Source organism: Nelumbo nucifera, chromosome 8, assembly GCF_055504915.1.
Source record: "Nelumbo nucifera cultivar China Antique chromosome 8, China Antique-T2T, whole genome shotgun sequence".
NCBI classification, from domain to species: Eukaryota; Viridiplantae; Streptophyta; class Magnoliopsida; order Proteales; family Nelumbonaceae; genus Nelumbo; species Nelumbo nucifera.
In genome coordinates this window covers 15,123,766-15,150,755 of record NC_142656.1, presented here as the reverse complement: position 1 = coordinate 15,150,755, position 26,990 = coordinate 15,123,766, and the positions used below count along the sequence as shown (strand labels likewise).

Here is a 26,990-nt window from a genome sequence, read left to right as displayed (position 1 = left end):
CGGGCGAGTGACACGTCCCCAAAGTGACAGGCACGCCTCCGCCTACTGAGAGACGTGGGCGCAGACTGTCGAAAGGACAGGGACTGCGTCGTCAGTTAGGGACGTGGCCCAGTCTGACTGGTTCGGCCTATTAAATAGAAGCTTCCTGAGGAATGCTCGTGCGGCCCATTCGCGAGCTACTTTGCAATGAGCTTTGAATACTTCAGAAGTACCCTTAATAGAATTGGTCCTCGGATGACTTGCCTTGTTCGGGAGCTCGGGTGAGCTGGCTTTCTTAGCTCGCAAGTTAAATTTTGCCTCGGAATATCCCTTGAGGTAGCTCGGGGGACCCGGAGCTCGCATTGTGGCGAGTCCCTCCTTTCCCCCGCTACCATGTAGCGAGCTGCTTTATGGGCCTATCACTTAGTCGTACTGGACCACAATGTTGAGCTGTCGCTTACGCTATGTCAGCGTCCACGTGTCGCCATTTTATAGGTCGGGCCAAATCATCCTTCATCAATTGCCCCCCACTCCTCGGGCTAAGAGTGCCGCCCTAGCGCGGGGAGTTTATGAAGTGCGATGGACTGCTCTGACCGAAATTCAAACTTGATTGACTGTCTTCAATAAATGCATTTGCGGGAATCATGAGATCTTCTAACTTCTCTGATTTTTCGGATTCCGAAAACGTGCTGAGGTGGCCTTTAATTCCGAATGTCGTGCGGCTGCGACTACCTTAATCATGGAAGATGTGTTGCCAATCGCCTTCGGTTTTCAGAAGGCGTGCAGTCAGGGCGCCCGCGGACCGTTGGATCTGCTTTGATCCGGGCCGTCGATTTGAGAGGAAGAGGGCTATAAATGGGGAGCCCCCCTCGGCCCTATCTCCGTCCACGCCATCTTGCTTTGGACTCTAAGGTCGCGTACTTCGCCTAGTCTACTCGAGTTCTTTAGTCTGCTCCGTTCCGTCTACTCTAGTGAGTCCCAATCGTTGTCAGCCATGTCTAGGCACCCATTTCATACCTACCACAGGGGCGATAGCCAAGATGATGATGCTCCCTCGAGCTCGGGGGGAGCCTGGGAGCATATCCCGGAGGCTCGGGAGGCCTTTGGCGACATGGCGTCCACTTCTAGGGGGAGGGAGTCTAATACCTTTGGCCCTTCCTTAATGACAGCGAAGAGACTCAGGTCTCTGATCCGCTACTTTCGCCTTCCTGAGGACCTGGTTTACAGCCTCCCAACTGGCAACTTCCCTTGGGAGCGTGGTCCCAATGACATAGTGATCTTTCAGGAACAACTCAAGGCTGGCTTGCGTCTTCCCCTGCACCCCTTGATAGTGGAGGTGCTGAACCATTTCAACATCACTATTGACTAGCTTTACCCCAACGCTGTTCGAAACATGGTTGGGACTATATCCCTATGTCACGAGTACTGCCTCCCTTTGGACCTTGACTTTTTCGCCTCTATCCTTTGTATAAAGAATGCTGCTCTTGGGGTTCCTCCGGAGAGGCGCTTTTACTACCTCTCTCCCCGTCGCGAATACAAGCTCTTGTACGAGCTACTGAATAAGATCCCCACCTGGAAGCGGGACTACTTTGTGGTCCGTAACCCCGAGGGGTGGCCTTTTTCCACCGCTTGGAGGGGCGCCATCCAGGACCCCGGGGCCGAGCTGAACCCTGAGATTCGGAAAACGATGCTGTCTTGGGCATCGGTAGGCTTCCTTTGCTCGGACTACTTGGCTGAGGAGAAGCTCGTGCAGGCAGGCTTGAGCTCGGGTAGGTTGGCCTTTTAGGTCGCGTAGTGTTTTGTGACTTGTTTACACATGCATTTTGCTTCCTGTTGGACTAATATCTTGTGGTCTTTTGGCAGCCATCATGTCTAGTGCCAATTCGCGCCACCTTCTCTCAGGCAGCCAAAGACACCAGGTGAAGAGGACGCGCCCCGACTGGACCCCTCCTTCGAGAAGCACTGAGTTCGGGTCTGCCGAGCCGGTCCTGCCCTCTCCTCCGCCTGAGGTTCCGATGCCCCCTCCTGAGGGGACTAGTGGGGTCAACCCTAGGGGAAGCGAGCCCTCTCTGCCGGGGGAGGCCCCCTTTAACCCCCTTTAGCCCCGTCCTTACCCCCGGTTCCCAGTGGGAAACTAGGAAGGGGTAAACGATTATCTGGTAGCTCACCGGAGGAGTCGAAAGGCAATCAATAATGACGAGATAGCTCAGTGGGGAAACATGGAGCCTGGGGATCTCTCTGCGTTCGCCTCTGCCCACTGCATGGTGGTAAGTGGCCTTTTTCCCTTTTTCCCTCTCGTTTTGCCCTTTTTCGCTGTCTTCTGATCTTCTTTTTCGTCGATAGGTAAATTCCGCCATCCATGCCATGGCTCTCCGGACGCGCATCCATCGCGTCAACGCCCTCGACCAACGTGCTGCCAATCAGAAGCTCCAGGTCGAGCTCGACCAGATCCGAGGCGAGCTCCATCACACTCGCAAGGGGAGCGAGTCTCAGGAGCTGCTCGTTCATGACCAGGGGGCTCAAATCGCTCGGCTTACTGAAGAGAGCGCACGCTATAGGGAGGAATCGTCGAGGATGGCGGGGGAGAGGGAGCTTCTCAGGCAATAGGTGTGGGACCTGGAGTCCACTCTTCTGAATCAGACCCGAAACTTTGACCAGATGGTGGAGGCTGAGCGAGAGGAAAGTAGTATGGGATTTTAAAGACTCCTAGGAATTTCATGACCTCCAGGCGGAGTATGGTTCGGGTTCGTACCGCTCAGGGTTTAAGCTCTACCGGTGCCTGGTTCGGAAGAAGTTCTTCGGGCTTAACGTCGACAGCATTACAATGAAGGGTCTGTCCCCCGAGTCAGCAGACCAAATGGATGAAGAGGAGCCTGACTCTCTGGAGGATGAGGAGGCGGATCCTTGAGGTGGCGTTTCTCTAGGCTTCTGTGGCTTCCGAGTGCCGTAAACCCAGTCTTTCACTAGTTTTTCGGTTGGGAGGTTGTGCCCCATGATGATCAAACCTTTCCCGAGCTGTTTAGCTCGGTTGCTGCACTTGTTATTTTCCTTTACTGCATTTGTTTGTTTTTTGTTGTTGTTGTTGTTTTTTTTTTTTTTTTTGACAATGAAAGCCTCTCCCCTCTTCTGAGTGTGATGAACTCCTTTTATTTTGCTAAAGCGATCTCATCATTTGGGTTATTGAAGTTACCTACCCAAAGTAGGGCTCTTCGGTAGGCGTTCTCCCTATTGGTCACGTTTAGGGCCTCCGTGGCATACCGCGATGTGATTACTACGTACGTCCAAACTAAGCATTGGTTGGTTATCCCTTAGTTCGACCGACGTATCGACACGAGCTATGCTTCGTAGGGTTTGAACCCGAGCTGTTTACGCCTTTAATATTTCATACTTTGCCTTCGCTATTGAGGTAGCTGTCTTTTTTCACGCCGAGGACTTTGTTAGCTCGGTGTTTTGGCCCTTAGGCTTAGGGGGGACCCGTAGTCCGCTCTTGGATTCTCCCAAGCCGAAGTGGCGATTGGGGTCTTCTTGTGCCGAGGTCATGTTAGCTCAGTATTCTGGCCCTTAGGCTTTGGGAGTAGCTCGTGGCCTACTCGCTTCTTACAGATAATATTGCCTCAAATTGACAATATTCCATGCTCGAGGTACTTGTTTCCCTTCGAGGGTCTCGAGCTCGTATGTTCCTTCCCCGAAAACTCGTTTCACTCGGTAAGGACCTTCCCAGTTGGACCCGAGTTTGCCAGTGCCGGGTTCAGGTACCATAACTTTACGAAGGGCCAGGTCGCCAACGCGGAGGTTCTGCTTCTTGACCCTGGCGTTGTAGTACCGAGCTACTCTCTGCTGGTAGGCTGTGGTCCTAATGTACGCGAGATCCCTTACTTCGTCGAGTAGGTCGAGGTTGGTGCATAGCTCATCTACGTTTGTTTGATCACTGTATGCTTCTAGGCGCAACGTAGGTACTTCGATTTCTACGGGAATCACTGCTTCGGTGTCGTAGGTGAGATTGAAGGGTGTTTCTCCCGTGGCGGTTTTCTCCGTGGTCCGGTAGGCCCATAGGACACTGGGTAGTTCATCTGCCCACAATCTGTTATGGTCCCGCGCGTAGGATCTTGTCACGGGCCGGCCCACGGTGCGAAAGCCCTGCTTCCCCTTGCGCCTTCCCTTGCGTGCAGACCCTATTGCGGAAACTGAATGGGTGATTTGACCAAGAGACCACCCGAACTCTCCCTTGGGATGATTTGTCCAAGAGACCACCCGAACTCTCCTCACTATTTTCTTGGCTGGAAAACTGAATGCTTTATTTCAATTCGTAGCTCCTTAAATAGGAGATTACAGAAGGAAATTCCTAATTAAACTCAAACTCCAACTTGAACTCAAACTCCTAATTACCTACTCGTAATGGTAACTCACTCTTACTTAAGATAAAGATAAAGATAAGATTAGATAAAGATAAGGGATAAGGGATAAGATAAGGATAAGGTACGCTGGCGGCGAGTTGGCTTGACGTGTCCAGATAAGGGTGGGCCCACCCCTATGAGCTGTCGTGTGGGCCCCGCTCTGCTGCTGCTGCTGGGTGCGTGCGCGCGGCTCATGGTGCTGCTGCCGCGCAGTGCGTGCGCGCGGCTCATGGTGCCGCTGCCGGGCGTGTGCACGGTGCGTGCTGTCGTGCAGTGCATGCGGTGCGCGCTGCTGCCTAGTGGTGCGTGCTACCGTGCGGTGCCGGGTGGGTGCACGGTGCGTGCCGCCGTGCGATGCGTGCGGTGCGCACTGCTGCCTGGTGGTGCACGTTGCGCGCTATCAGTGCGTGCTGCTGTGCGGCCAGCCGTGCGTGCTGCTACCTATGACTGCTTCGCAGTGCGCTGCCGGATGGTGTGCCCATAACACAATCCTTTAGCTCGATCCAGCCGTGCCTTTAGTCCGTAGAGGATGACTCTGTTTGTGAGTTCTGCCTAACCATTTGCCTGAGGGTGCGCGACTGAAGTAAAGTTCTGTTGGATCTCCATGTCTCGGCACCAGTCTTGAAATTTGATGTCCTCGAACTGTTTGCCGTTGTCGGAGATCAATACTCGAGGTAATCCGAAGCGGCATACGATGTTCTTCCATAAGATGTTTTGGACATTTCGGGCTGTTATTGTTACGAGGGGTTCGACTTCTACCCACTTGGTAAAATAGCCCACTGCTACCACTAAGAACTTCCTTCCACCCGTTGCTGGCGGGAATGGCCCGAGTAGATCAATGCCCCACTGTGCAAAAGGCCACGGACTGGTGAGGTATTTGAGGTCGGTAGCGGGTTGGTGGTGAACATTGGCATGTCTCTGGCATTTATCACATTTTCTAACGAGTTCAATGGCATCTGCCTTCATCGTTGGCCAATAGTATCCTTGTCGAAGCGCTTTCTGGGCGAGGGCCCTGCCCCCCAAGTGTCCGCCACACAGACCCTCATGGGTGTCGCGGAGTACGAGTTCGGCTTCGGTAGGTCGCAAACAACGCAGGTAGGGGAGTGTGTAGGATCTCCTGTATAGTCGCTCATCTATCATGACGTATTTAGCTGCTTGACGTTGCACCCTTCTGGCTGCATTGCGCTCTGCAGGGAGGGTCCCGTGTAACAAGAAGCTCATGAATAGGTCAATCTAGCTCGGCTCTGCTTGAACGATGGGAGCGACCTCCTCTGCCCCCCCGAGAATGCTAGGCCGAGACAGGTCCTCTATGTACATGGTTCTCATGGTGATGTCGCTAGTACTGGCTAACTTGGACAGGGCATCGGCCTTGGCATTCTCCGACCTAGGGATCTGTCTGATGAAGTGTGACTGGAAGTTGAGCAGGGCCTCTCTAACTTTGGCTAAATAGGCGACCATGGTCGGCTCGCGAGCTTCATACTCGCCCGTGACCTGGTTGACCACGAGCTGTGAGTCGCTGCAGATAATGATGTGCTTGGCTTTTACTTCTCTGGCTAAGGCTAGTCCGGCTATCAACGCCTCGTATTTTGCTTCATTGTTAGACGCCTCGAACTCGAAGCGTAGCGCGTATTCCAGTTTCATGTCGCTTGGGCCGTGCAGAACTATTTCAGCATCGCTGCCCTGTTGGTTTGAGAAGCCATCTACGTGAAGGATCCCGGGCCCCTCATCCCAGCTCGCGGTTGGCCGAGCTAGGAGAGGAGCCACACTGGTTACTACTTCATGGGGTTCGGACTCGACCGACCCGGGAGCTTCGGGCTCACCTGAGGTGGGAGCCTCGCGCTCAACCGGCCTGGGAACTTCGGAGCTGAATGTGCATTCGGCTATGAAATCTGCTAAGGCTTGGGCCTTAATGGCAGTTCGCGGCTTGTACTGGAGGTCGTACTCGCTGAGCTCAATGGCCCACTTCGTCAACCGACTGAAGACCTCGGGCTTAAGCAATACTTGCCCCAAAGGTTTGTCGGTAAGAATGATAACTGTATGAGCTTGGAAGTACGGGCGGGGCTTCCGAGCTGCAATTATCAATGCGTATGCTAGCTTTTCCATCTCCGGGTATCTCATTTTTACTCCCTGCAATACTTTACTAACATAATAGATGGGTCGTTGGACCCGATCTACTTCCTTTATTAGTACCGAACTGACCACCTCGTCGCTTGTCGAGAGGTAGAGTTCTAAAACATCGCCCTCATCGGGCCGGGTTAGGGTCGGCACGCTAGTAAGGTATTCCTTGAGCTCATTGAACGCGAGCAGGCAATCCTGGGTCCATTCGAACCCTTTGCTCTTTATTGCCTTAAAGAACGGCAGACAGCGGTCCGCCGACTTAGACATGAAACGGCTTAGGGCGGCTATGCGGCCATTCAACCTCTGAACCTCCTTCGACTTCTGGGGCGGTTTCATGTCAAAGATGGCCTTAACCTTATCCGGGTTGGTTTCAATGCCTCGCCGGTTAACGATGTATCCTAGGAACTTACCCAAGGTTACACCGAATACACACTTGTTTGGATTCAATTTCATATTGAACTTACGCAAGTCTTGTATTAATTCATGTGAGAATTGGGTTTTGACGACCATGTCATCTACATAGCATTCTACTTTTCTACCGATTAACGGCGCAAACAATTTATTTACAAGCTTTTGAAAGGTTGCCCCTGCGTTTTTCAACCCGAAGAGCATAACCTTGTAACAGTACATACCGAATTCAGTGATGAAGGCAGTCTTTTCTTCGTCTGCCGGGTCCATCTTGATCTGGTTATAGCCTGAGTAGGCGTCCAAGAAACTTAGCAACTCATGCCCTGAGGTCGCGTCCACAAAACGGTCGATTCTGGGGAGCGGGAAGCAGTCTTTCGGGCAAGCCCGGTTCAGGTCGGTGTAGTCGACGCACATGCGCCACTTGCCGTTGGCCTTCCTTACCAGGACGGGGTTGGCTACCCAGCTTGGGTAGTGGACTTCTCTTATGAAGTCCGCTGTGAGGAGCTTCTCGACTTCCTCGTCGACCGCTTTCCACCGTTCCGGGGCTAGGTTGCGTTTCTTCTGTCTAACAGGCCTAACTACAAGATCAGTGTTCCGCTTGTGAGTTATGAGTTCGGGGTCTATACCGGGCATTTCTGCCGTGGACCATGAAAAAATATCTAAATTTTGAAGTAAAAAACTTACCAGTTCGGATCGTAGGAGCTCCTGGACGGAAGCGCCGATCTGGAGCGTCCGAGCTGGGTCTGCTATTGAGGTCGGGACCGCGACTATTTCTTCGGTGGGCGCGGCTCGTTCTTCGCCTTGCTCCGTGGGTCGTTCCAGTTCAAGGTAATCGGTCACCTTGGTTTTCCCCTTTAGGGCAGCAACGTAGCACTTGCGGGACTCAAGCTGGTCGCCCCGCGCTACTCCCACACCGAAGTCTATTGGGAACTTCATAGCCAAGTGGTAAGTGGAGACCACCGCCCGTAGGACATGGGTGATCAGTCGACCTACTATGGCATTGTAGGGAGAGTGGGTCGCTACCACTAGGAAGTTGTGTTCGAATTTGACCACACAAGGCCATGTGCCGATCTCGATAGGTACTGTTATTTTCCCAAGGGGCCGGACTTCTTCTCCGCTGAAGCCTACCAAAGGAGTGTATGCGGGCTTTAGGTTGCTTCTCTGCAACTGAAGCTGGTCAAACGCGGCGTTGAAGAGTATGTCAGCCGAGCTGCCCGAGTCGACGAGTATGCACCTAACCTCGAAGTCGTTGATTCTCAGCTTTATTACGAGCGCGTCGTCGTGGGGGTAATGGACCCCTCGCACATAATCTTCTGTGAAGAAAATTGGCTCTTCCATTCTCGACCGCTTTGGAGGGTTCTGCTCCTCCCGGGTGACCTCGCAAACCGACGTCCGAGCTGCCGTTGAGGTGCACCCTGCAACGATCGAACCTCCCACTATCATGTGGATGGTTCCCCGAACTGGCCTCTCCTCTGGAGGCTGTCTCTGTGGTTGTTCGGCCGGCCTGCTACTAGACTCGGGAGCGTCTTTACCGTGCTCCCCTTGCCGATCTGTTCTATTACTATTATTATTGTTATTATTATATTGTACAAAGTTTCTCCAATATCCGCGACGGATGAGCTCCTCTATCTCGTCGCGGAGGTTTTTACAACTCTCAGTACTGTGACCGTGGTCCTTATGAAAACTACAATACAGACTCTTATTTCTTTCATTGGGATTCCCCCTCAGACAGGGCGGCCACTTCATGTACGGGACACCCTTGATTGCCATCAGGATTTCGGCCCGCTTTGCGTTCAGTGGGGTGTAGTCAGCTTGGTCTGGTGCGGGAGCTCGGAACAACTGACCCAGCTTTGCACCCCGAACTATTTCCTTTTTTCTTCGGGTGTCCTCTTGACTGGAAGGTTCCCCTTCTCTCTTTCTTTTTTCTTCAGTGGCTATGAACTTATCCGCAAGCTTTAGAAACTCAGTTATGGTCGCGGGTTGGTTGACGACCATGTGCCACTTGAACTCTTTGTGCTTTACGCCCTTCTTGGCCGCTGCTAGGCGTATGGCGGGGTCCAGGCGCGGTATCTGCATACAAGCGTCGTTGAACCGCTTGATATAACTTCGGATGGACTCTCCCTCTCTTTGGGCTACGTTGAAGATGCTTTCTTCAGTCCGCGGGCACCGTTTGCTGGTGACAAAGTGGGACGTGAAGGCTTGTGCGAACTGCACCCAACTTCTTATCGACCCGGGTGCCAAGTTCCGGTACCATATGCGGGCTGCTCCCCTAAAAGTAGTGGAGAAGGCCATGCACATGCATGACTCACTGGCTCGCGCCAGGTGTATCTGTGACTGAAAGGCGTCTACATGATCATTCAGGTCGAACGACCCGTCATACTTGTCAAGAGGGGGAAGCTTGAAATCCTTGGGCATCGGGACTGCCAAGAGTTCAGAGGACAGGGGGGACGAAGCCGAGAGGAGGGGAGCCTTGGCTTCGGCCGAGCCTACCTCTTCTTTTCCCATGAGCTCGGGCAAATCGTGGGTGACAGATCGGCGAGCTCGGTGGCGGCGTCTCTGCTTCTTGGTGGGCTCGGCGTTCGTGCTACTCACCTCCGCCCTGTCCAGAATGGTTTGTGCCAGGAGTAGCCCAGTCCGCTGGTGGTGGTTGTGGACAGAAGGGGCCTGCTTAGTCTGTTGCCAGGATCTCGAACCGGTTTTCAAGGATTGGGTTTCAAACTTCGACTGTCGAGGCGACGTTGACCTGCCGAGCCGGGGCCCTCCCGATCTGTCCACCCGCGACGAGATCGGGGTAGCCGGTTTCTCTCGTCTGTCGTGGGGGGGGGCTGGTTTTTTCGGAGATTTTGGGGGGCCTCTCCTCGGCCGGAGTTCTCACTCTGGCGGTGAGATTTGGCTTGCTGCGAGGCCAGGTGCTGAGGCTAGAGCTGAGGCTGTTGAAGCTGGGGTTGGGGCAGCTGGGGGAACTGCTGCTGATACTGGTACTGGGAGACCTGGTGTAGCACGTGCTGTTGATAGAGCTGAAGTTGTTGGAACTGTTGCATTTGGGCCTACATGGCCTTCATGCACTACATCAGATCTTCCAACTGGTTCGGGCTGGCCGCTGGGGGCACGACTGAGGGTTCGGTGAACATCGTTCTGACTATAGCGCGGAGTGGGGCGATGACAGGTGCCATTGTGAGAGGCACGTTCAAGCTGGGGATTCCGTCCGCTGAGAGGGGGACGGTGAACTGTCCGATACAGACAGTAGGAGACTAGGGTTGCTCCCTGGAGTTACCCATTTCCGTGCTTCGTCCGACGTTGCTAGAGGAAGCCATGAGCGCTGGGTTGTTTCAAGGAAGAAGAAGTAACTGAAAGAATTTAAAGGGGAAGGCCTTTTGAAGCGATTCCCACATACGGCGCCAAATGATGTGGTGCGATCCGGGCACTCCTAGCTGGCGGATGACTGGCTCCTTGTTGGCAACGAGCGGCACCTGAGAAGATGAAAGGAAGGATTCCCGGGGGTTTGCCCGGTGGGAATACTCTGATGCTTAAGTTAGTACTGTGTATGGGGAGTAAAGAGAGAAATGAAAGCTAAGAGTGGAGGTCGCGCTTTATCACTATATTCGAGAGGTTGGAGGTCTCAAGATGAAGTTTCTCCTCTGCCCTGAGGGCTTTTATAAGAGCGCTCTTGCGAGATCAGGCATAACTGCCACTGGGTCCTTGCCACAGCCGTTACCTGCCAAGGCTGCGTAGGTGGCCATTGGGACATACTCCTTACCAGGGCGAGTGGCACGTCCCCAAAGTGACAGGCACCCCTCCGCCTACTGAGAGACGTGGGCGCAGACTGTCGAAAGGACAGGGACTGCGCCGTCAGTTAGGGACGTGGCCTAGTCTGACTGGTTCGGCCTATTAAATAGAAGCTTCCTGAGGAATGCTTGTGCGGCCCATTCGCGAGCTACTTTGCAACGAGCTTCGAATACTTCAGAAGTACCCTTAATAGAATTGGTCCTCGAATGACTTGCCTTATTCGAGAGCTCGGGCGAGCTGGCTTTCTTAGCTCGCAAAGTTAAATTTTGCCTCGGAATATCCCTTGAGGTAGGTCGGGGGACCCGGAGCTCGCATTATGGCGAGCCCCTCCTTTCCCCCGCTACCATGTAGCAAGCTGCTTTATGGGTCTATCACTTAGCCGTACTGGACCACAATGCTAAACTGTCGCTTACGCTGAGTCAGCGTCCATGTGTCGCCGTTTTATAGGTCGGGCCAAATCAGCGTCCATGCGTCCATGCGTCCATTGATGTAGACCATTTGTCTTGATGGGCTTTTTGTGCTTTTCCCATTAATGAAGTTAAAACCAGATAAAAAATAAATTGGCCCAAAAGCTCAAAATAGGCTTTTTGCATTAAAAAAAAACTGTTTGGTAAAACAGAAAAAGAAAAAAAAAAAACTTCATTTGTCTTTAAAGTCTGCAAGAAGCTATTTTGAAAAAAAAAAAAAAAGCTAGTAAACAGCCAAACACTAAAAGTTCTGTTTTAAAATGCTCATTTAGAAGAGTAACTTTTTTCTGAAGCCCATTTAGGCTAAAAAGCACTCCCAAACGGGTCCATCTCCTTTGTTTGATAGTAAAGTGTGTGGACTGTGGTTATTGGAGACTGGATTTGGTCCTTACAAAATTTGTCCTTACACTTCACAATTCCAGCTTGCATTTGAAATATCTCCCTACTTATATTTTTTCATTCATGGAAAATGTAGCCAATGCATGGCTGCAAGTGTTGTAAGGATGGTGTGAGGACAAATTTTGTAAGGACTAAATCTAAATTCTGGTTATAGAACTCTGGTGCTGTAATCTAAAAACCTGAAGCCAATATCCAACCCTTTCCTTTGTACTACCCTGCGCATTGTGTAGTTACATGAAACACAGTTAGAAACCTTACCAAGTAGCAAGTTGGCACCTTTAAATACTGTTTAATTGATTTAAATGCATTTATAGACTGAAAGTGTTCTGTGTATTTGCTTTTCGGCTATCGTTAGGCTCTATAGTGCTTTTTTTTTTTGGTAGGAGTCTATGTAGTTTATATACTCCTACTCAAATAGATTAATTTCATCACATTGCTGTACTATGCTATGTAGATGCTTAATTATATCAATAGCTTGTGTTCTTGATCTGATCATTTAGTTTCATCCTAGTGTTGTGCAAGCATGAATAGTGGGATGCTTCATTTTATCTTGACCTTAAACTATTCAATACTAATTGCTTTTATCTTTTAACATGATCGATGCTAATACTTTTCAAAAGCCTTCGGCTGCGTTTGTTTACAATGCAAATGCCGGTTCGATGTAAATATTTATTATGGTCCAGTTTTTCCATTGTTTGTTTTTGGTGTAAATATATTATCAAAATTGATGTAAATTCGTGAATATATCTGAATTTCTGTTGATATAAGCATAAAAGTTTACTTCCATTTTTATATTTTTTTTATTAATGTAAATAAGTCATGTCGTTCGTACATGTTTTGACTGCTGTTACAGTAATCCGAACCAGCAAGAGGAAGAAGAAGAAGAGAAGAAGAAGAAAAAAAGAAGGGACAGTCAAATCTGATTGGTAAACCTTATCAGTCGATCCCTTAATAGTAATTAGTCTAATAATTTCTACAAAGACTAAACTGCCCTTACTTAAGTGTGGGGCAGAGTGTCTCTAATAAAACTGCCACATAAACATACAACTTAACAAAGATAAGATGGCTAAACTACCCTTATTCTGCTCACTTTAACAATACACTTTGAAGACCACCTCGAAGAACTCCACCAAAAAAGCAACTACAGTGGTAAAATCCAATCTCAATTGTTTTCCATTGATGACCTCTGAACCTGCAAATTTAACCAATGATCCAAGATACCGATGACTTCTTGCTACACTGGTGGCTTCTACATCTAGAAGGTATGGGATTTCATAGTCGATTCGTCTGATATTTTTTTGGAAGAAATCAAGATCATAAATATTAGAAGCACCAACAAGTGAATGATTGAACTCTCTTCTTCAACAATTGAATTATACTTTTGGAGAGAGAAAAGGCAAGAGAAAGGAGAATGAAATCCAGTGGCTATAGTTGGCAGGACTGAGAGGGTTTCCGAGAATTTCATTCAACAATCAACACCAATCGTAATGATTCATTTAGATTGCAACCGGAGTCCTTGATCAATTTCAATCCGTCACAGAAGACTGCTGAAACTCATGAAGGCTCTTCCGTTGTTGAAGTCGTAACTTGTGAGTTGGTTGGATTTTGGTTTGGGTGTTAATGTTGAAATCACCAAATTTGATGAATGTTATTTACTTGTGAACTCTGCTTCTCGGTAAAAATCAAATGCTAACCGGTTTGAGAACTGAAACTCTCTTTTTGGATCTTTCCGATAAACCCATTTGTCTAAATCTGAACATAGCCAAGACACACTGGCTAGAACTAAAACTGGAACTGCATATTTCCAGCAATGCAGTCACCCTTCCAATTGTTTTCATGTTATAAATCAAACGCTCACAAAACTGCATTATACTCTGTATTGTTAAATGCCAAACAAAAAGAGAACAAAAGAAAATCGAAATCCGGTTCCATTTTGTATTCACTTGAATCAGACAAGACATCATTACAGTGTGCAAAATTGTATTTGCACCGCAATCAAAAACAGCCTTAGGCTCAGTTTGGAAAATATACAAATACAAATATATATAATACAAATGCTTATAAAATAATACAAAATATAAGGTTTTGCATTCTATAAATTTGCATTTATACTCTTTTCAAACTGAGCCTTAGTTTCTCACCAATAATATAATGATCAATAGTGAAACTTATATTTAAAACCTCATCCACAGTAATGTTGTTAAGTATTTTTACAACTTGTTAGGCCTTAAATTCAGGATGAACAAGTAGATTAAGAAAGAAAATGGAATTTAATTTATTATTAAAGGACATGAGCTAACTTTTTAATCCAGATTAGGAAATGAAATTTGATATTTCTACCTGTTGGGTTTGTCCTATCCTCTTGTTTTGAAATGTTGAATTTTCAAGTTATAAATTATAGTTATAAAATGATCCTTCTTGATCCATTAGAGTTGACCTAAGTTTTGGACTTTGAATGATATTCACATTGGGTTTGACTACTGGTTCAGTGGCTAACATTCAATCTGCTTTGAAGATGAGAATCTTTTACATCATTTTCTTTTGATGAATTAAAAAAATATAATTTGTTAATTTTTTATGCATGACAGGTTGGTCAGAAGCAAACATAACAAAAAAATTTAATTTAATTTGTTAACTTTTTAACATTATTTACATGTCGAATCATAAAAATATAAGAAGTCAAATTAAGAAACCCTTACTGGTGTTAAATGCCTCTAATATCCACTATTACTCTTGCTAATAGTAAGATTGTTCTCTCCCCTAGATAGTCAATATTTATAACATCTTCTCTCATCCAATTAAATTTCATATATATATATAATTAAATTTCAAATATATATATATATATATATATATTATTACAAGATTGTCCAAGCATAGTTATTTTTTTTTCTTTTTTTTTACTAAATTTTATAAGCTCCAAGTGTTGACCAAATGATGGTGGCACAATGTCAATTTGTATAATCCTGAGCTTGTTGTAGCCAAAACATAGGTTTCAATTAATCCTATTGCCACCAAGTTTAGGGGCAAGGGGTGTTATGGTTATGGTGTTGCTCTACACAACAGCTCCTATGGGGGACATGGGTATATTATCAACATAAGAAAAAAAAGTTAAATGACAAAATTGGTCTTGAGTGCTTATAAAACAAATTTACAGGCTGATACGTATCGTGCCGATGGCTTTTCAATATGTCCCTATAGGGGTTGTATCAGGTCAGACCATGGTTCAGAGGGTATCCGAGACTCAAACCGATTCTTTTGAATTGGTTTTGAAAAAAAAAATAAAGCATAAAAAAATACCGATACAGGCTGATATGCCCTACCAATACTTTGAACCTTGCTAATATGTGACAATCAAATCAGGAAAAATTTCACCCAAATTATTACTTCATTGACAATTTCTTATTGAAGTCTTCCCGTATAAATTGTGCAAGGTTGGTTAAGATTGAAATAAAAGGAAGTCTTTTGAGTTCTATGTTAGAGTTAGAGAGCACAAATGATCTTGCATATTGATCATTATAAGCAAGATATTTATGATCCTACGCCTCACTATAATATTCTCTCTTGGTGTAAATTCTAATAAAAAAAGGTTTTTAATGTTAGGCAGGGAAGACAGAACCGATGGTCTGCCATAAATTGAATGATTAATTTATTGTATAGTACATAGGACGATATAATAATTATTAATTATGATAATAAATAGTAATTATTAAAAATAATAATTTCTATTTTATTTTTTTCAATGATTCTACTTTCCATTACGATATTATGATTCCATGCCAAACATCATAAAATGATTTTACCTTTGACACAAAATCGATTTGAGCACACCATAGGTGATTTAATTTAATATGGCCACACCACATTTTGTATCCACGTTATATGCATGGGACTTTGATGCAAACATGAAAGAAACCTCCATTATTTGGGGTGGGGCAGCAAGGGATGATTACATTGCAACAAAGCCGTCAAACCAGTGGTGTTATCTTTCAAACTTATTCCAAATGATGCTGGATCCATGCATGCAATGGGTTATTGTTTACAAATAAAATTTGATTAAATCTCTTAAATTAAATAACATGTTTATATATTAAAGATATCAAATAGAAAACTAACCTAAATATAGTTATCGACGTCAGACTCTCATATTGCTTCCAAATCCCTTTTAGAAATTTGTAGTTTTTTTTGGAAGCCTAATAAGAGGTGAACTTCATTAAAAACTCATGGATAAGTCACAAGCAATGCATGCCTCCAAAAAGGTAAGAGTCGAGTCCCAAGTAAAAAACAGAAGATACAGAGAGGGCTTGATGTGCTAAAAAAATAAACAATGGGCCGCTTTGTTTGCTGATCTAGGAGAGAATATGAAAAAGCATGGAGAGAGGAAGGAACTAAGAATCTTGTAGTTTTTTGGGTTCGACTATGATATGGAAAAGATATGATATCTGAAAAATGTCTGACAATCAATTAGAATCCTAAAGTGTGGTAGTCAATCAAGTGTTATTTATCAAAATTTATGGATGGGTTTTGATTGATCAAAACTTTTTCGATAGCATATCTTTCCCGCATCATAGATTTTCCATTTTTTTAATATTTAAAATAAAAAGATACTGAATATGGGACTATTTAGATTCATCCACAACTAGTTCAGTTAAAAAAAACTGAATTTAACATAAGCATCTTTCTAACACCAGATCATGTATCACAGGGCTCTTCTACTTTACAATATAAATAATGGGTATCAAACAAAATTGATCAAAATACTAGCTCCATGATTACTAGAGTATGATCATTCTCTAATATGTTACAATAAACACGCTGAATGGACCCCATACAACTATACAAACACACCTCATGAGGCTTATTTGGGGAGATGACATTAAAATAGGGCAGTGGGGTTCATGTGTGTATTGCTGCACTCACGAGATTAAAAATGAGAGATTAAGGATCGATCTTCATCAAATCTACTTTGGTTTTATAAGAACTGAGAACATGTTATTAGCGAGTAGCGACCAAGTGCTTAAACATTTCTTCTAGAGTTGTAAATTGGGTACCCAACGGTATCTGGTTTTATAAAAACTCTTTCCCGCATCATCAAGGAGGCCCATTTAAATTTTAACAACTCCAAACCCGAGCCCACTCACGTTATATATAAACCCTAATTTCATCCTAATGTCTGTTGGCTAAGTAACCCAACCTATCACTTTGAATTGCAGAGTGTGTTCAGGTTTAATATCTTTCAATTCATTGCCAAAACTTCTCTTTCCATATGACACGTTGATTCATACAGCCATACTTTGATTTTCAGTTTCAGTAATGTTGTTGTGACAAAACAACAAATTTTGTAACGCTTTTCAACTTTGCATCCAATGACTAATAAACGAGACCTGGCAATATAGATGTGTGTAACATCATTTTCATCCATCTCATCATCGCTAAATTTGAATACGCTTCTTGCCAGATTGGCTTAGAGAAAGCATGTAGATGACTAAACAATCTTATACCTGGCAATATAGCATACGTCCTTCTACAAACGATATAGAGCTCCTATGCATCATTAGGTGTAGTGTAGTTCATTTGCCCAATCCAGAGATTCACTCATTCAAATCAAAATCAATTTAGATGAATTAGATGGAGCAATAATGGTCTAAAGTATTTGGTGGATTAACTAGATTGAATTGGACCAGTTCAGATTTAATGGCCTAAAGTGTTTGGTGGATTAACTAGATTGGACCTGATCCATCCATAATGGATTTATATTAGATTGCACCATATTGAATCAATATCGGGTTCATTTATAAAAGATAAGAATTACAGGTGTCAATGAACCAAGTTTAGGTTGGAACCAATCTAAATTAAAAACATTTTGAACAAATTAAACGGCTTAGACATTGAATTGAATTCATTGAAAATGGCACAGAATATTCATTAGATTGAATTGTACCTGATCTATTTGTAATGGACTCGTATTGGATCGGGTCAGATTGGACCAAATCCGGTCAATTGACTTAATCACAGTTATAAAAGAATACAGTGTCTAAGGTAGAGCTAGCTAGCTGATCGATGCGAGTTACAAAGTAAATATACCATCAAATAAAGGATAAGAAAATCCACCCAATTATCAATATGATCAGAGCATTGTATATTATATAATAGTAGTGGCTGAAAATCAAACAACCTTATTATTTCCAATACAAAACGTAATCTGTCAATTGTATACATACAATGCAACAGTCAATCACGTATCACATAAATGAAGTAGTAGTATGTATATATGTATGAAGAGAATACAATCTAACAAATAAAAATAAAAAACAGCCTACAACTACAATAGTTATTAGTGTATATATCTAAAACAAGAAGGCAACAGTGAAGGACAACAAAGTGGCAGAGATGCCGGCAACAGCAACAGCAGGGGCAGAGTTAGGGGCGGATCCTCCTGCCGTGGGAGCTGGGGATGAGGTTGGGCTTCCTGACGATGAAGGTGTGGTGCTGCTGCCGGAAGGTAAGACGTTGATGGCTAGCTTTTGACCAACTGCGCAATGACCGTTGAAGGTGCAGATATAGTAGTGCTGGCCTTGAGAGTTGAGTGTGATCCTTGCCGGGCCGGTCGTTTGCACGGAACCAATGGTGCTGCTCCCATCGCAGTTATCGAAATCTGTCTTGGTCACTTCGGCCACATCGTGCTGTCCGGTGGTGAAGTTGAACACTGAAACATAGAAACATCGTACGTAAAAGAGATGCCAACATTAATTAATTAGAGCATGATTCACTGAAAACCAAAACATCTAATTGACCAACTATTCTCTATTCATCTAGCTAAGCTAATTATTCTGCAGGCAAAGACCCATTAGCAGAGAGCCGGAGAGGGATAAGAATCTTACCGAGAATGTCACCGACCATGAAGGTGTTGCTGGAAGCCCAGGTGGAGTAGGCGATTGGGCCGCCAGGAGGAATCCTCCAACCCAAGCTGTCTCCCACTACATGGGTCGTCGATTGTGCTGCGGAAGGGTGTAGCAACACGGCTACAATGGCAACAAGCAAGCAACCAAGCAAATCCGTGCGAGCAGCCATCTCTCTAGTCTATATGTTCCTTAATTTGTGTTCGATCAGTAGGTCAGGTCACCCCTGCTCTATCTGTCTTTCTCGCTCTGATCTCTGTCTTCACAATTCTATTCCATGATGTGGCCAATAATATATATAGCCTTGCCTAAGATCCTCTGCTCTTCTTTTCTTATATATTTTTTAATAACTCTCAAAGAATCATTCAACCTAAAAACTTATGTTATTAGATGAGGTCATTGAATAATAAGTTGATATTCTCAAACAATAACTAGTATATGGAAACTTACATTCAATTTCAACAAGCAAAAAGTATGAGATGATAAGTTATGATACAAGGCAGATGGGTGGAGAGACAACCACCAAACTAATTAAGCTCTTTCAAACCTTGTTGTAACCGGCATCGTTGAATGAATGACACGCGGATTCAGAATTGGTGTGAGCTCAGCGCATGTTTGATGCCGCGGGAAAACCAACGTGTCCGTGTATTACTTTGTCCACGATGTGAGGCTGACTGCATCACCGTCCCGTCCTTTTAATTATTAATTTGAAATTTGAAGGTTTCTAGTCTGGGCGAGAAAAACGAAATCCTCCGAATAGATGTGAGAGCTGAGATGCACATACTAGGTCAATTTCGGTGGGCTCTCAGCCTCTCGCCTCCACAATGATAACTATAATAATAATAATGTGAGAGCTGAGCTACAATGATAACTATAATAATAATAATAATAATAATACTCCAATGTCAGCTTCGGTGGGCTCTCAGCCTCTCGCCTCTACGCTGTGGCTTTTGGCTTTTGGAAGTAGAGGCAGGATCCACATTGAAGAAATCATGGCCTTGGTCCCTTGGATGTTTGCTAAGGTGGGCCGCAATTGGAAGAAATCATGGCTTCAGTCAGTGCAAGGTCCCGTTCTTTATGGCCTTTCATTGAGAATGGGAATAATAAAGTATATAGAGATAGCGATATAAAGAGATATTCTCAATGCAAGGCTATTGGAACTAGACTTTTTCATGGGTCAGGGTCTAACTTAATTTTTGTCAAAATTCTAATGGGCACGGCACGGTTTGAAGTCCAAGCCCAAGATAGTGTAAAGTTGGGCCCAAAGCTTGGCTTATGAATAAGTCTAGTTGGAACTGAATGGCCTTACCGATCTCAATTTAGTAAGCGTACAAATACAAATATTTATGCAGAGCCAGACAGAGGTGGGTGGCTACGAGCTGCGCTTGAGTTCAATTTACAGACTTGTTTATTAATCAAACCGAGCTCAAGCCTAATAAAACTCAGCTCGTAAGGCTTGCGAGCCGAGCTCGAATAGCTACATACATACATATAATAATAATAATAATAATAATAATAATAATAATAATAATAAATTATTATTATTATTATTATTATTATTATATATATATAATATTTTATTTTTATATATAATAATAACTAATTATTATAATTCTTAATTTTTAAATATTATATATATATATTATTTTTATAAAATATTTTTCTCAAGTTAAACCGAACTCGAATTTACGAACTTTTGACTCAAGCCAAACTCGAGTTCAAGGTTCGAGCTTGAGCTTCGTACTATCTTGGCGAGCCAAGCTCGAATAGCTAACTATTTGACTCAGCTCGGCTCAACTCAACTCAAATCCACCCCTAGAGCCAGGAGGGCGAAAGAACTGGCGATCCTCATGAGCCTAGATGAATCTCCTAAATGCAAAAACTTTGAGAGCACGAGAACGACCAGGAATACCTCTTGTACAGCCGATGTGCCGCTACGTGCCCATACTTGCATCTTGTGTTGTTTAGTGAATAAAGCAAAAATTAACAGCCGATGTGATTGGCTGATTGCAGATTGCAGTTGCAGGCTCAATATCAATGTTGGTATCACGGTATCACCCTTCCGTCCGTTCTCTGTCCAATAATGAATGAATGACGGCGGCCTTAGAGGCCCCTAGATTTTGTAACAGAGGCAGGAAATTTGGCATTCAAGACGAACATCTCATTCAGGTTGAACCCTTAATATATGATAACTCTCTTGTATATAATCTTGCTTGGGGTGGGATTGAAAAAAGTTTGAGCTGCATTAAACATCATCATCCTTCACCAGATGAGAACTTTTCTTTTTCATTATTAGTTTTCAATCATCTTTTTTGCGTAGTTAAGCTTGAGCATACTTCCTTTAAGTAGCAGAGTTAGTGCTCTGCAATTCTCACTGTTCTTTCAACAAATTAGCATCTTCTGTTATCAAAAGATTCAAAATACACAACACAAACCTTCTCATTCCTTGTCTCACATGTAGTTCCACCGGATAACTATATTGGCAACAAGGTCGGGAATAGATACTATTCCAGTGGGAACTGGGAAGTGGTACATCTATAGCGGGGTTCAAAAACCACCGTCGTTGAACTGCGAATCAAATATCCTTTTCATCTTGAGAAAAACATTGTAATATATAAAGTCGATTAGAATATTAGGCTCAGTTTGGAAGGAGTACAAATACTATAGTGCAAATACATACAAAATAATATAAAATACAAAGTTTTGCACTCTATAAATTTGCATTTGTACTCCTTCCAAACTGAGCCTTGGGGAAAATTTTGTTCTAATCTGTGGCGATGGCACTGACAAGGGAATGCATGTCTTCTCAACAGCAGACTGGGGTCTATTCCATCACCCCTGTGTCAATTGAACTAAAAGAGACCTTAAAAGATGTAAATCGTGATGTGATGGAATGTCGACTGCCTTTGTTTGTGAGAAAGCAAAATATATATTGTTAGGATTTAAAAAAAAAAAAAATCAGTAATTACCATTGATTAATGGATGATACGTGAAAACGTTTACAAGTATTGTATTCAATTGGGAACTTTTGACTGCCTCCTCACGCTAGTTTGGCATTGAACAAGAAGAAATGGGAGGAAAGAATGATAGAGCCAAACCTCTGATTTTTATTTAATCATGATGTAAAAACCAGAAGCAGCAGTGAAGCACAACAGGTCATCAAAACCATTGAAAAAGGCCCAAACCAACCTCGAGTTTGAATGTCCTGTAATGTTGAATATCAGAAAAAGATTTATACCAAAGGGCACCAAAAAACACAAATGATCAAAAAAGAGCAATTCATGCAATGCAACTTGCCATAAGTGGGCACTAATTACAAGGCAATGTATGTCATGATATCACCAAACTACCAACCTATGTCATGGTATTGAACAGACATAGCTAACCAATTGAATTAGGCATTCTATAAAGTTCATATTCCAAAATGATGAATGTTGATACCCTGAAACTACTGCAACAGATCATGTTTCAGCATTTAGTAATGAGCAGGGATACAATAGCATCATTTTTGTTTATAACACCACATGATCAAGGTCGCCTCAAATTGATATGTGGGGTAGAAAACCTTATTCTAAAATTCTGTTTATATAGTTGGGCAGTATTAGGCAGGGTGATTGGGACTTGCTGAGTTTGCTGTTTGTTGTCAACTAAAAAGGATTTTATTAATAAACAGTTGAAGGAAACATACACCCAGCATGAAAGGAGACACAATGCAAGGTCTCCGACACTAAGGTCATCAGCTCAAAAGTAGGGAAAGACGTCAATTTGGCCTGGAATTTTAGTAAATTACTTTGATAATTAGAGGTCATCAGCTCAAAAGTAGGGAAAGACGTCAATTTGGCCTGAAATATTAGTAAATTACTTTGATAATTAGGAAAGCTCGACACCCCTAATGTTTATGGTAGATAATTGGTGTACCTCCTTTATGGTTTATTGTGCTTCTTTCCTTCTTATCAAATTAGAAAATATAGTGCATACAAAGCACCCATGTAATCCAGATTAAGTAACCTATATACAGGCTGTTCATCCATCCTCAACCTTCTTTGGTACTATGGTTATAAAATCTGTGTTAAATGAACTATGCTCTTTGATCAGTTTGAGGTTGGGGTTTTTGAAGTGACATAATGGAAAGTCATTTGAATCGTTTGCCAAGAGGAAAACTGATAATAAGTAGGTGACGAAAGATTATATGAACTACAAATCCATCCAAATTTTGCGTAAAGCCAACTTAGTGCAAGTTTTGGATGTTGAGCTAGAATATACAACTTTTATGAATTCAGACCAGTTTATCCTATTCATTAATCATACAAGCAGGTGTTTGAGGAGTACATGTCTCATGCCAAGGAACCATTTCCATGAAATTAGGACAAAGTTGTTGTCAGAAAAAGCAACTTCTAATCCCTGCTTATAGCTAGTATATTTTTTTTTTTATCAATAACAACAATTCATTAATTAATCACAGAAGTAATTACAAAAAGGAAGATAAACTGACTTCTTGGATATCTGTATCTGAGGAATTTAAAAGTCTGAATTTGTCTTCTTTTTATTGTTCTGATTTCTGGTGGAAAGTGTAACTGCTGTGGTCTTCAGACTGCCCTTCTGGGTCTGATCCCAGCTTTACCTTTTCCAAAAAAAAGTAATTACAAAGAGGAAGATAAACTTTCTTATCTTCCAACTGAAGCTTGAGCCACTGAGAACATAAAAAGAAAAAATTACACTCGTGCCCAAAACATTGACTCCCTCTCGACCTCTCGCTTAGCTAACCCATCAGCAAAAGAGTTAGCTGATCTTGACTTCCATCTCTTGAACCAGCCACCTAAATTTCCTCCTCTCATTACTATAAATCCATCACCCACTGTTGTCTTTATTCAACCACCCTAAACCACCATAGCTAGTATTTTCCCTAAGCCACCATATACAATTAAGCAATATTCTGTAAATTTTTCATCCTTAATTCTATTTTTTTATTGAATTTGATTATCTTGGCATTTAAAATATGTTAAGCTATTCCCGAAGATAGTCTGATTGCAAAACTTGGTAAAGGGAATTCACTTACATTCCAATACATCTACGACCAAATCATCCCAATAAATTGTCAACCAAATGCCATTGAGCTGAAAAGATTGACATAAGAATAGAAAAAAAAACCTTGAATTCCAATAAACTTGTTCTAACATCTATTGGTGTTTAACAGTGCCCTAAATACCAATCAAAGATAACCTACTTGCAAAAATAGTTGTCAAGAAAAGGCTCCCTCCTCTCTCTTTCTTTCTCTATTGCACTCCCTCCTCCCCGCACCCCCCTCCCATCTCTCTCTCCCTCCATATTTGAATTTGAAGGAAATAGGGATCAGGTCTTGCATTTTTTTGTAGTATTGCATTTGCAACACAATAACTAGACCCCCTCAACTTCTTCAAAATTTTTCAGCAATTTTTCTCTAATCGCATATACCCTATATATCTAACTGTTTTTCCCTTTTGCCACATAGAAAGGCTAATTGGACTGAAACCTGCCATTTTCCCAGAAAGAATGAGGAAAGAGTAGCCACACATTCTTATTTTTAATCTGGTTGCAATCTTGTGTTTAGTATTGAAATCAGATTAAGTAAAAATGCTATCATCTTGTATATTTATTTTTTATATGTATTTCATTGTAATTTACTGAAGGCTATTGGTAATTTACATTCTAGATCATTGTTGGTTGCTAGCTTTGCATAGTGATTTAACGTAGAAATTATGTTACTTTTTATAGAAAAAAATCATTGCCTAGCAACTGGACACTCCATTGTCACCTAGCTCTACAGTTCACCTTTCTCCCTCAACAACTATGCTTGCAAAACGAATTTGACTTGTGCTTGTTACATCTGTTACATTAGTCCAGAAACTCAATTCAGAAGGTAGGAAATAAGATTTTTATTAATATTCTGCTGATCCAGCTTCTAACCATTCTACCACTACAGGCAGTAGCAATGCCTTCTTTTATTTCTATTTATTTTCAAAGAATTCCTATCACTTCGGGGAAGGAAACATGTTGATGAAAGACTCCATCGGCACACAATTAAATCTAACCCATCAATATCTGCAAAACTTAAATAGAAAGACAAACAAAAGAGGTATTAAAGAATCCCATACCTTAACAAATAGACGAGAAGGAGCTGCAGAAGAAGGTATTAGCCCTGTAAACCCAATATCATATGCAATACTCCCATCTGCTTTGAACAGTCCAAAGTTCCTCTCAGAGGTTGGCCCAGTTTTCAAATTCTCATTAAACAAGGCAAAGATATATGCCTTTACCGCCATCTTTGGTCTGTATGGGGTTCCCTTCTTTTTGGCAAGCCGTTTACGCAGATTATAATTGTAAGTCCTTGCATTCTTAATTGTGGCCCCAGCTTCATCACTGTCCCCATGAGAAGCCCAGCCAGTTTCTGAAACAATGACTTCCATCTTACCATATCCAGCCACCTCCAAAGCCGCATATGCAGCATCAATCTGAGCATCAAACATGTTATCATAGTGAAGATGAGTCTTCTGGTCATAAATCCCAGAATTTGGCTGAAAGAGAGCATAGTTAAGATCAATATGCTCAGGATCATTCTTGTAGGCCAAAAATGGGTAAACATTGATGTAGAAAGGAGAACCAATCTGCGAGAAGAACTCCAAGAGGGGTTTCATGAATGGAAGGATATTCTCCTTAAATGTACATGCTGATGGAGGATAGGAATTAGCAAACACAGCCTGTGAATGTGGAGTCATTATCTGAATCACATTGGTCAAATGAAGCCTGTCAATAGCACTGTAAACATTCTTCACTGCACCCAATAGAGCTTCCCAGAGATCCTGATCACTCCCACCCAATACCTCATTCCCCACTGCAATTCCACGGATTTGTGTCCCAGGAAGAAATGGCTCCACATTTTCTTTCACCCAATCCATGGCACGATCCTCACTTACACTCATGTCTTTCAAGTACTCATTGCCAAGTCCAACCACTATTTCAAGTCCTGAACCTTTGAAGGCCTTGAGGACACTATGATCAGCATCATAAATCTTAACATTTTTAACCTTTGCTGCTTTGAGAATGGTTACAACACTTTCAGGAGGAGGGATATTATCTGCAATCCTTCCGTAATTAATTCCATAGGTTCCGGTAAATGCGTGCACTGTTACAACTTCTGTATAAATGAAAGAGAGAGTAATTCCATTAACCACTGTATCATTTTGAACCACAAGAATTCTTCATGAAATGGAGATAATCCAAATTCTAAATTTCATATCATCTGATAAAACAACAAAACAACAGTCTATGCTTCCAGAAGAGGATGTAGACACAACAGGAAGGTCAGGGGATTCACAATAAGCCACCTAAATTTATAGTAAAGACAGAGAGGGCTATATAATCAAGAAACCCAACCCCAGTAGTCTTATGCAATTAAGCAATATATTTCTTCATCTTATTTTCGGCTTTCCATAAAAGCAAAACGACTGTAGTGTAGACTCATGTGCATGAATATTTACAACAACACATATAATAGATACAAAACTGGTTTCAAGAATGAGATGAGATGTTGAACATGTAGAATTCTTGAGTGTTATTACTAATACGACCGAAACCAGAAGAAAAAGAAAATTTACTTCAACTGAAACAGGAAAGATTTCCCCAAATTAGAAAAAAAAAATAAATAAAAATACACTCTGATCAAATCAGGTTTAACTGTTGTCTAGAAAATAAAAATATTGATCCAGCAACAAGATGCACTTAATCTGCCTAAGCCCAAACTGCATAGTTGAAAACATCAAAGAGCAGTCCAAGGCAAATAAGAGTAAGAAAAGAAGCAAAATTTACAGACGTCTAGGACACAGGAGAAATCCACAAAGTCAAATAAGGTCAAACAAAGTAAGCACATACCGTTGGGAGAGACGAAGACAAGTGAGAAGAGAAGAGACAAGAAGAGGAAGAAAGGCGAAATCCCCATTGCTTTGGAGGAGGAATAAGCGAAGGGGGATTCCACTTGTAGTAATAAGGGTCTCGATTTGCGTAAACTAATACAAATCCAAGAATAGCAACAACGTCGATGGCGACGATGACAACCTCAACTCCAGTTCTTTCGATGCAATGCTTCTTCTGTTGGCATGCCATAGACCAGATTCCCCCCCCAAACCCTCCTACAGAGATGACTTAAGAGGTTCTTGGGGGCTTCGAATCGATTCCCTTTTCACTCATTCACTCACTCTCTCTCCTGCCTTCCATCTCAAAGTATGCCTTTTTCTTTCTTCTTTCCTTCCTCTTTCCTTCCACTTTTGTTTTTGTTTTGTTTCGTTCCGTTTTGTTTAATTCCCTATCCCTTTCTTTGCTTGTCTTTGTAGTTAGTTTTTCTCTTTCCGTGGTGAAGATATATAGTTACTTATGCCTTTCGTGCACCGCCTGAAAAGTTAAGAAGCAGCGGCATCGCCGTACCCCGGCCGTCGTCGCCACCGGTAAACCGGCCTCATTCGCTTTGGCGGTTGTTTTTCTGGTTCTGTTCTGCCCTCGCGGCCTCGCCC

General features: G+C 43.2%; 2 protein-coding genes across 2 annotated transcripts; both read right to left on the bottom strand.

The window, feature by feature from the left end:
- Positions 1–17,791: 17,791 nt before the first annotated feature.
- LOC104592460 (umecyanin-like) lies at positions 17,792–18,961 on the bottom strand. Its single transcript, XM_010251844.3, has 2 exons — positions 18,433–18,961; positions 17,792–18,257 (listed from the first exon to the last, which is right to left on the bottom strand). Exons 1-2 carry the CDS (start codon positions 18,620–18,622, stop codon positions 17,899–17,901), a joined length of 549 nt encoding a protein of 182 aa, XP_010250146.1. The 5' UTR covers positions 18,623–18,961; the 3' UTR covers positions 17,792–17,898.
- A 2,430-nt stretch (positions 18,962–21,391) lies between these two features.
- On the bottom strand, positions 21,392–26,990 carry LOC104592459 (glucan endo-1,3-beta-glucosidase 14-like). Its single transcript, XM_010251843.3, has 3 exons — positions 26,356–26,990; positions 24,582–25,621; positions 21,392–21,655 (listed from the first exon to the last, which is right to left on the bottom strand). The coding sequence occupies exons 1-3, from the start codon at positions 26,420–26,422 to the stop codon at positions 21,566–21,568; spliced, it is 1,197 nt and encodes a 398-aa protein (XP_010250145.1). The 5' UTR covers positions 26,423–26,990; the 3' UTR covers positions 21,392–21,565.

Bases quoted from the DNA above. Each gene is read 5' to 3' on its own strand.
- LOC104592460 (XM_010251844.3), bottom strand. From the start codon at position 18,622: ATGGCTGCTCGCACGGATTTGCTTGGTTGCTTGCTTGTTGCCATTGTA. The intron at 18,258-18,432 runs GTAAGATTCTTA...TCTATGTTTCAG, and splicing joins CATGGTCGGTGACATTCTCG to TGTTCAACTTCACCACCGGA.
- LOC104592459 (XM_010251843.3), bottom strand. From the start codon at position 26,422: ATGGGGATTTCGCCTTTCTTCCTCTTCTTGTCTCTTCTCTTCTCACTT. The intron at 25,622-26,355 runs GTATGTGCTTAC...TCATTTATACAG, and splicing joins TGTCTTCGTCTCTCCCAACG to AAGTTGTAACAGTGCACGCA. The intron at 21,656-24,581 runs GTATGGGATTCT...TCAACATTACAG, and splicing joins CTTCTCGTCTATTTGTTAAG to GACATTCAAACTCGAGGTTG.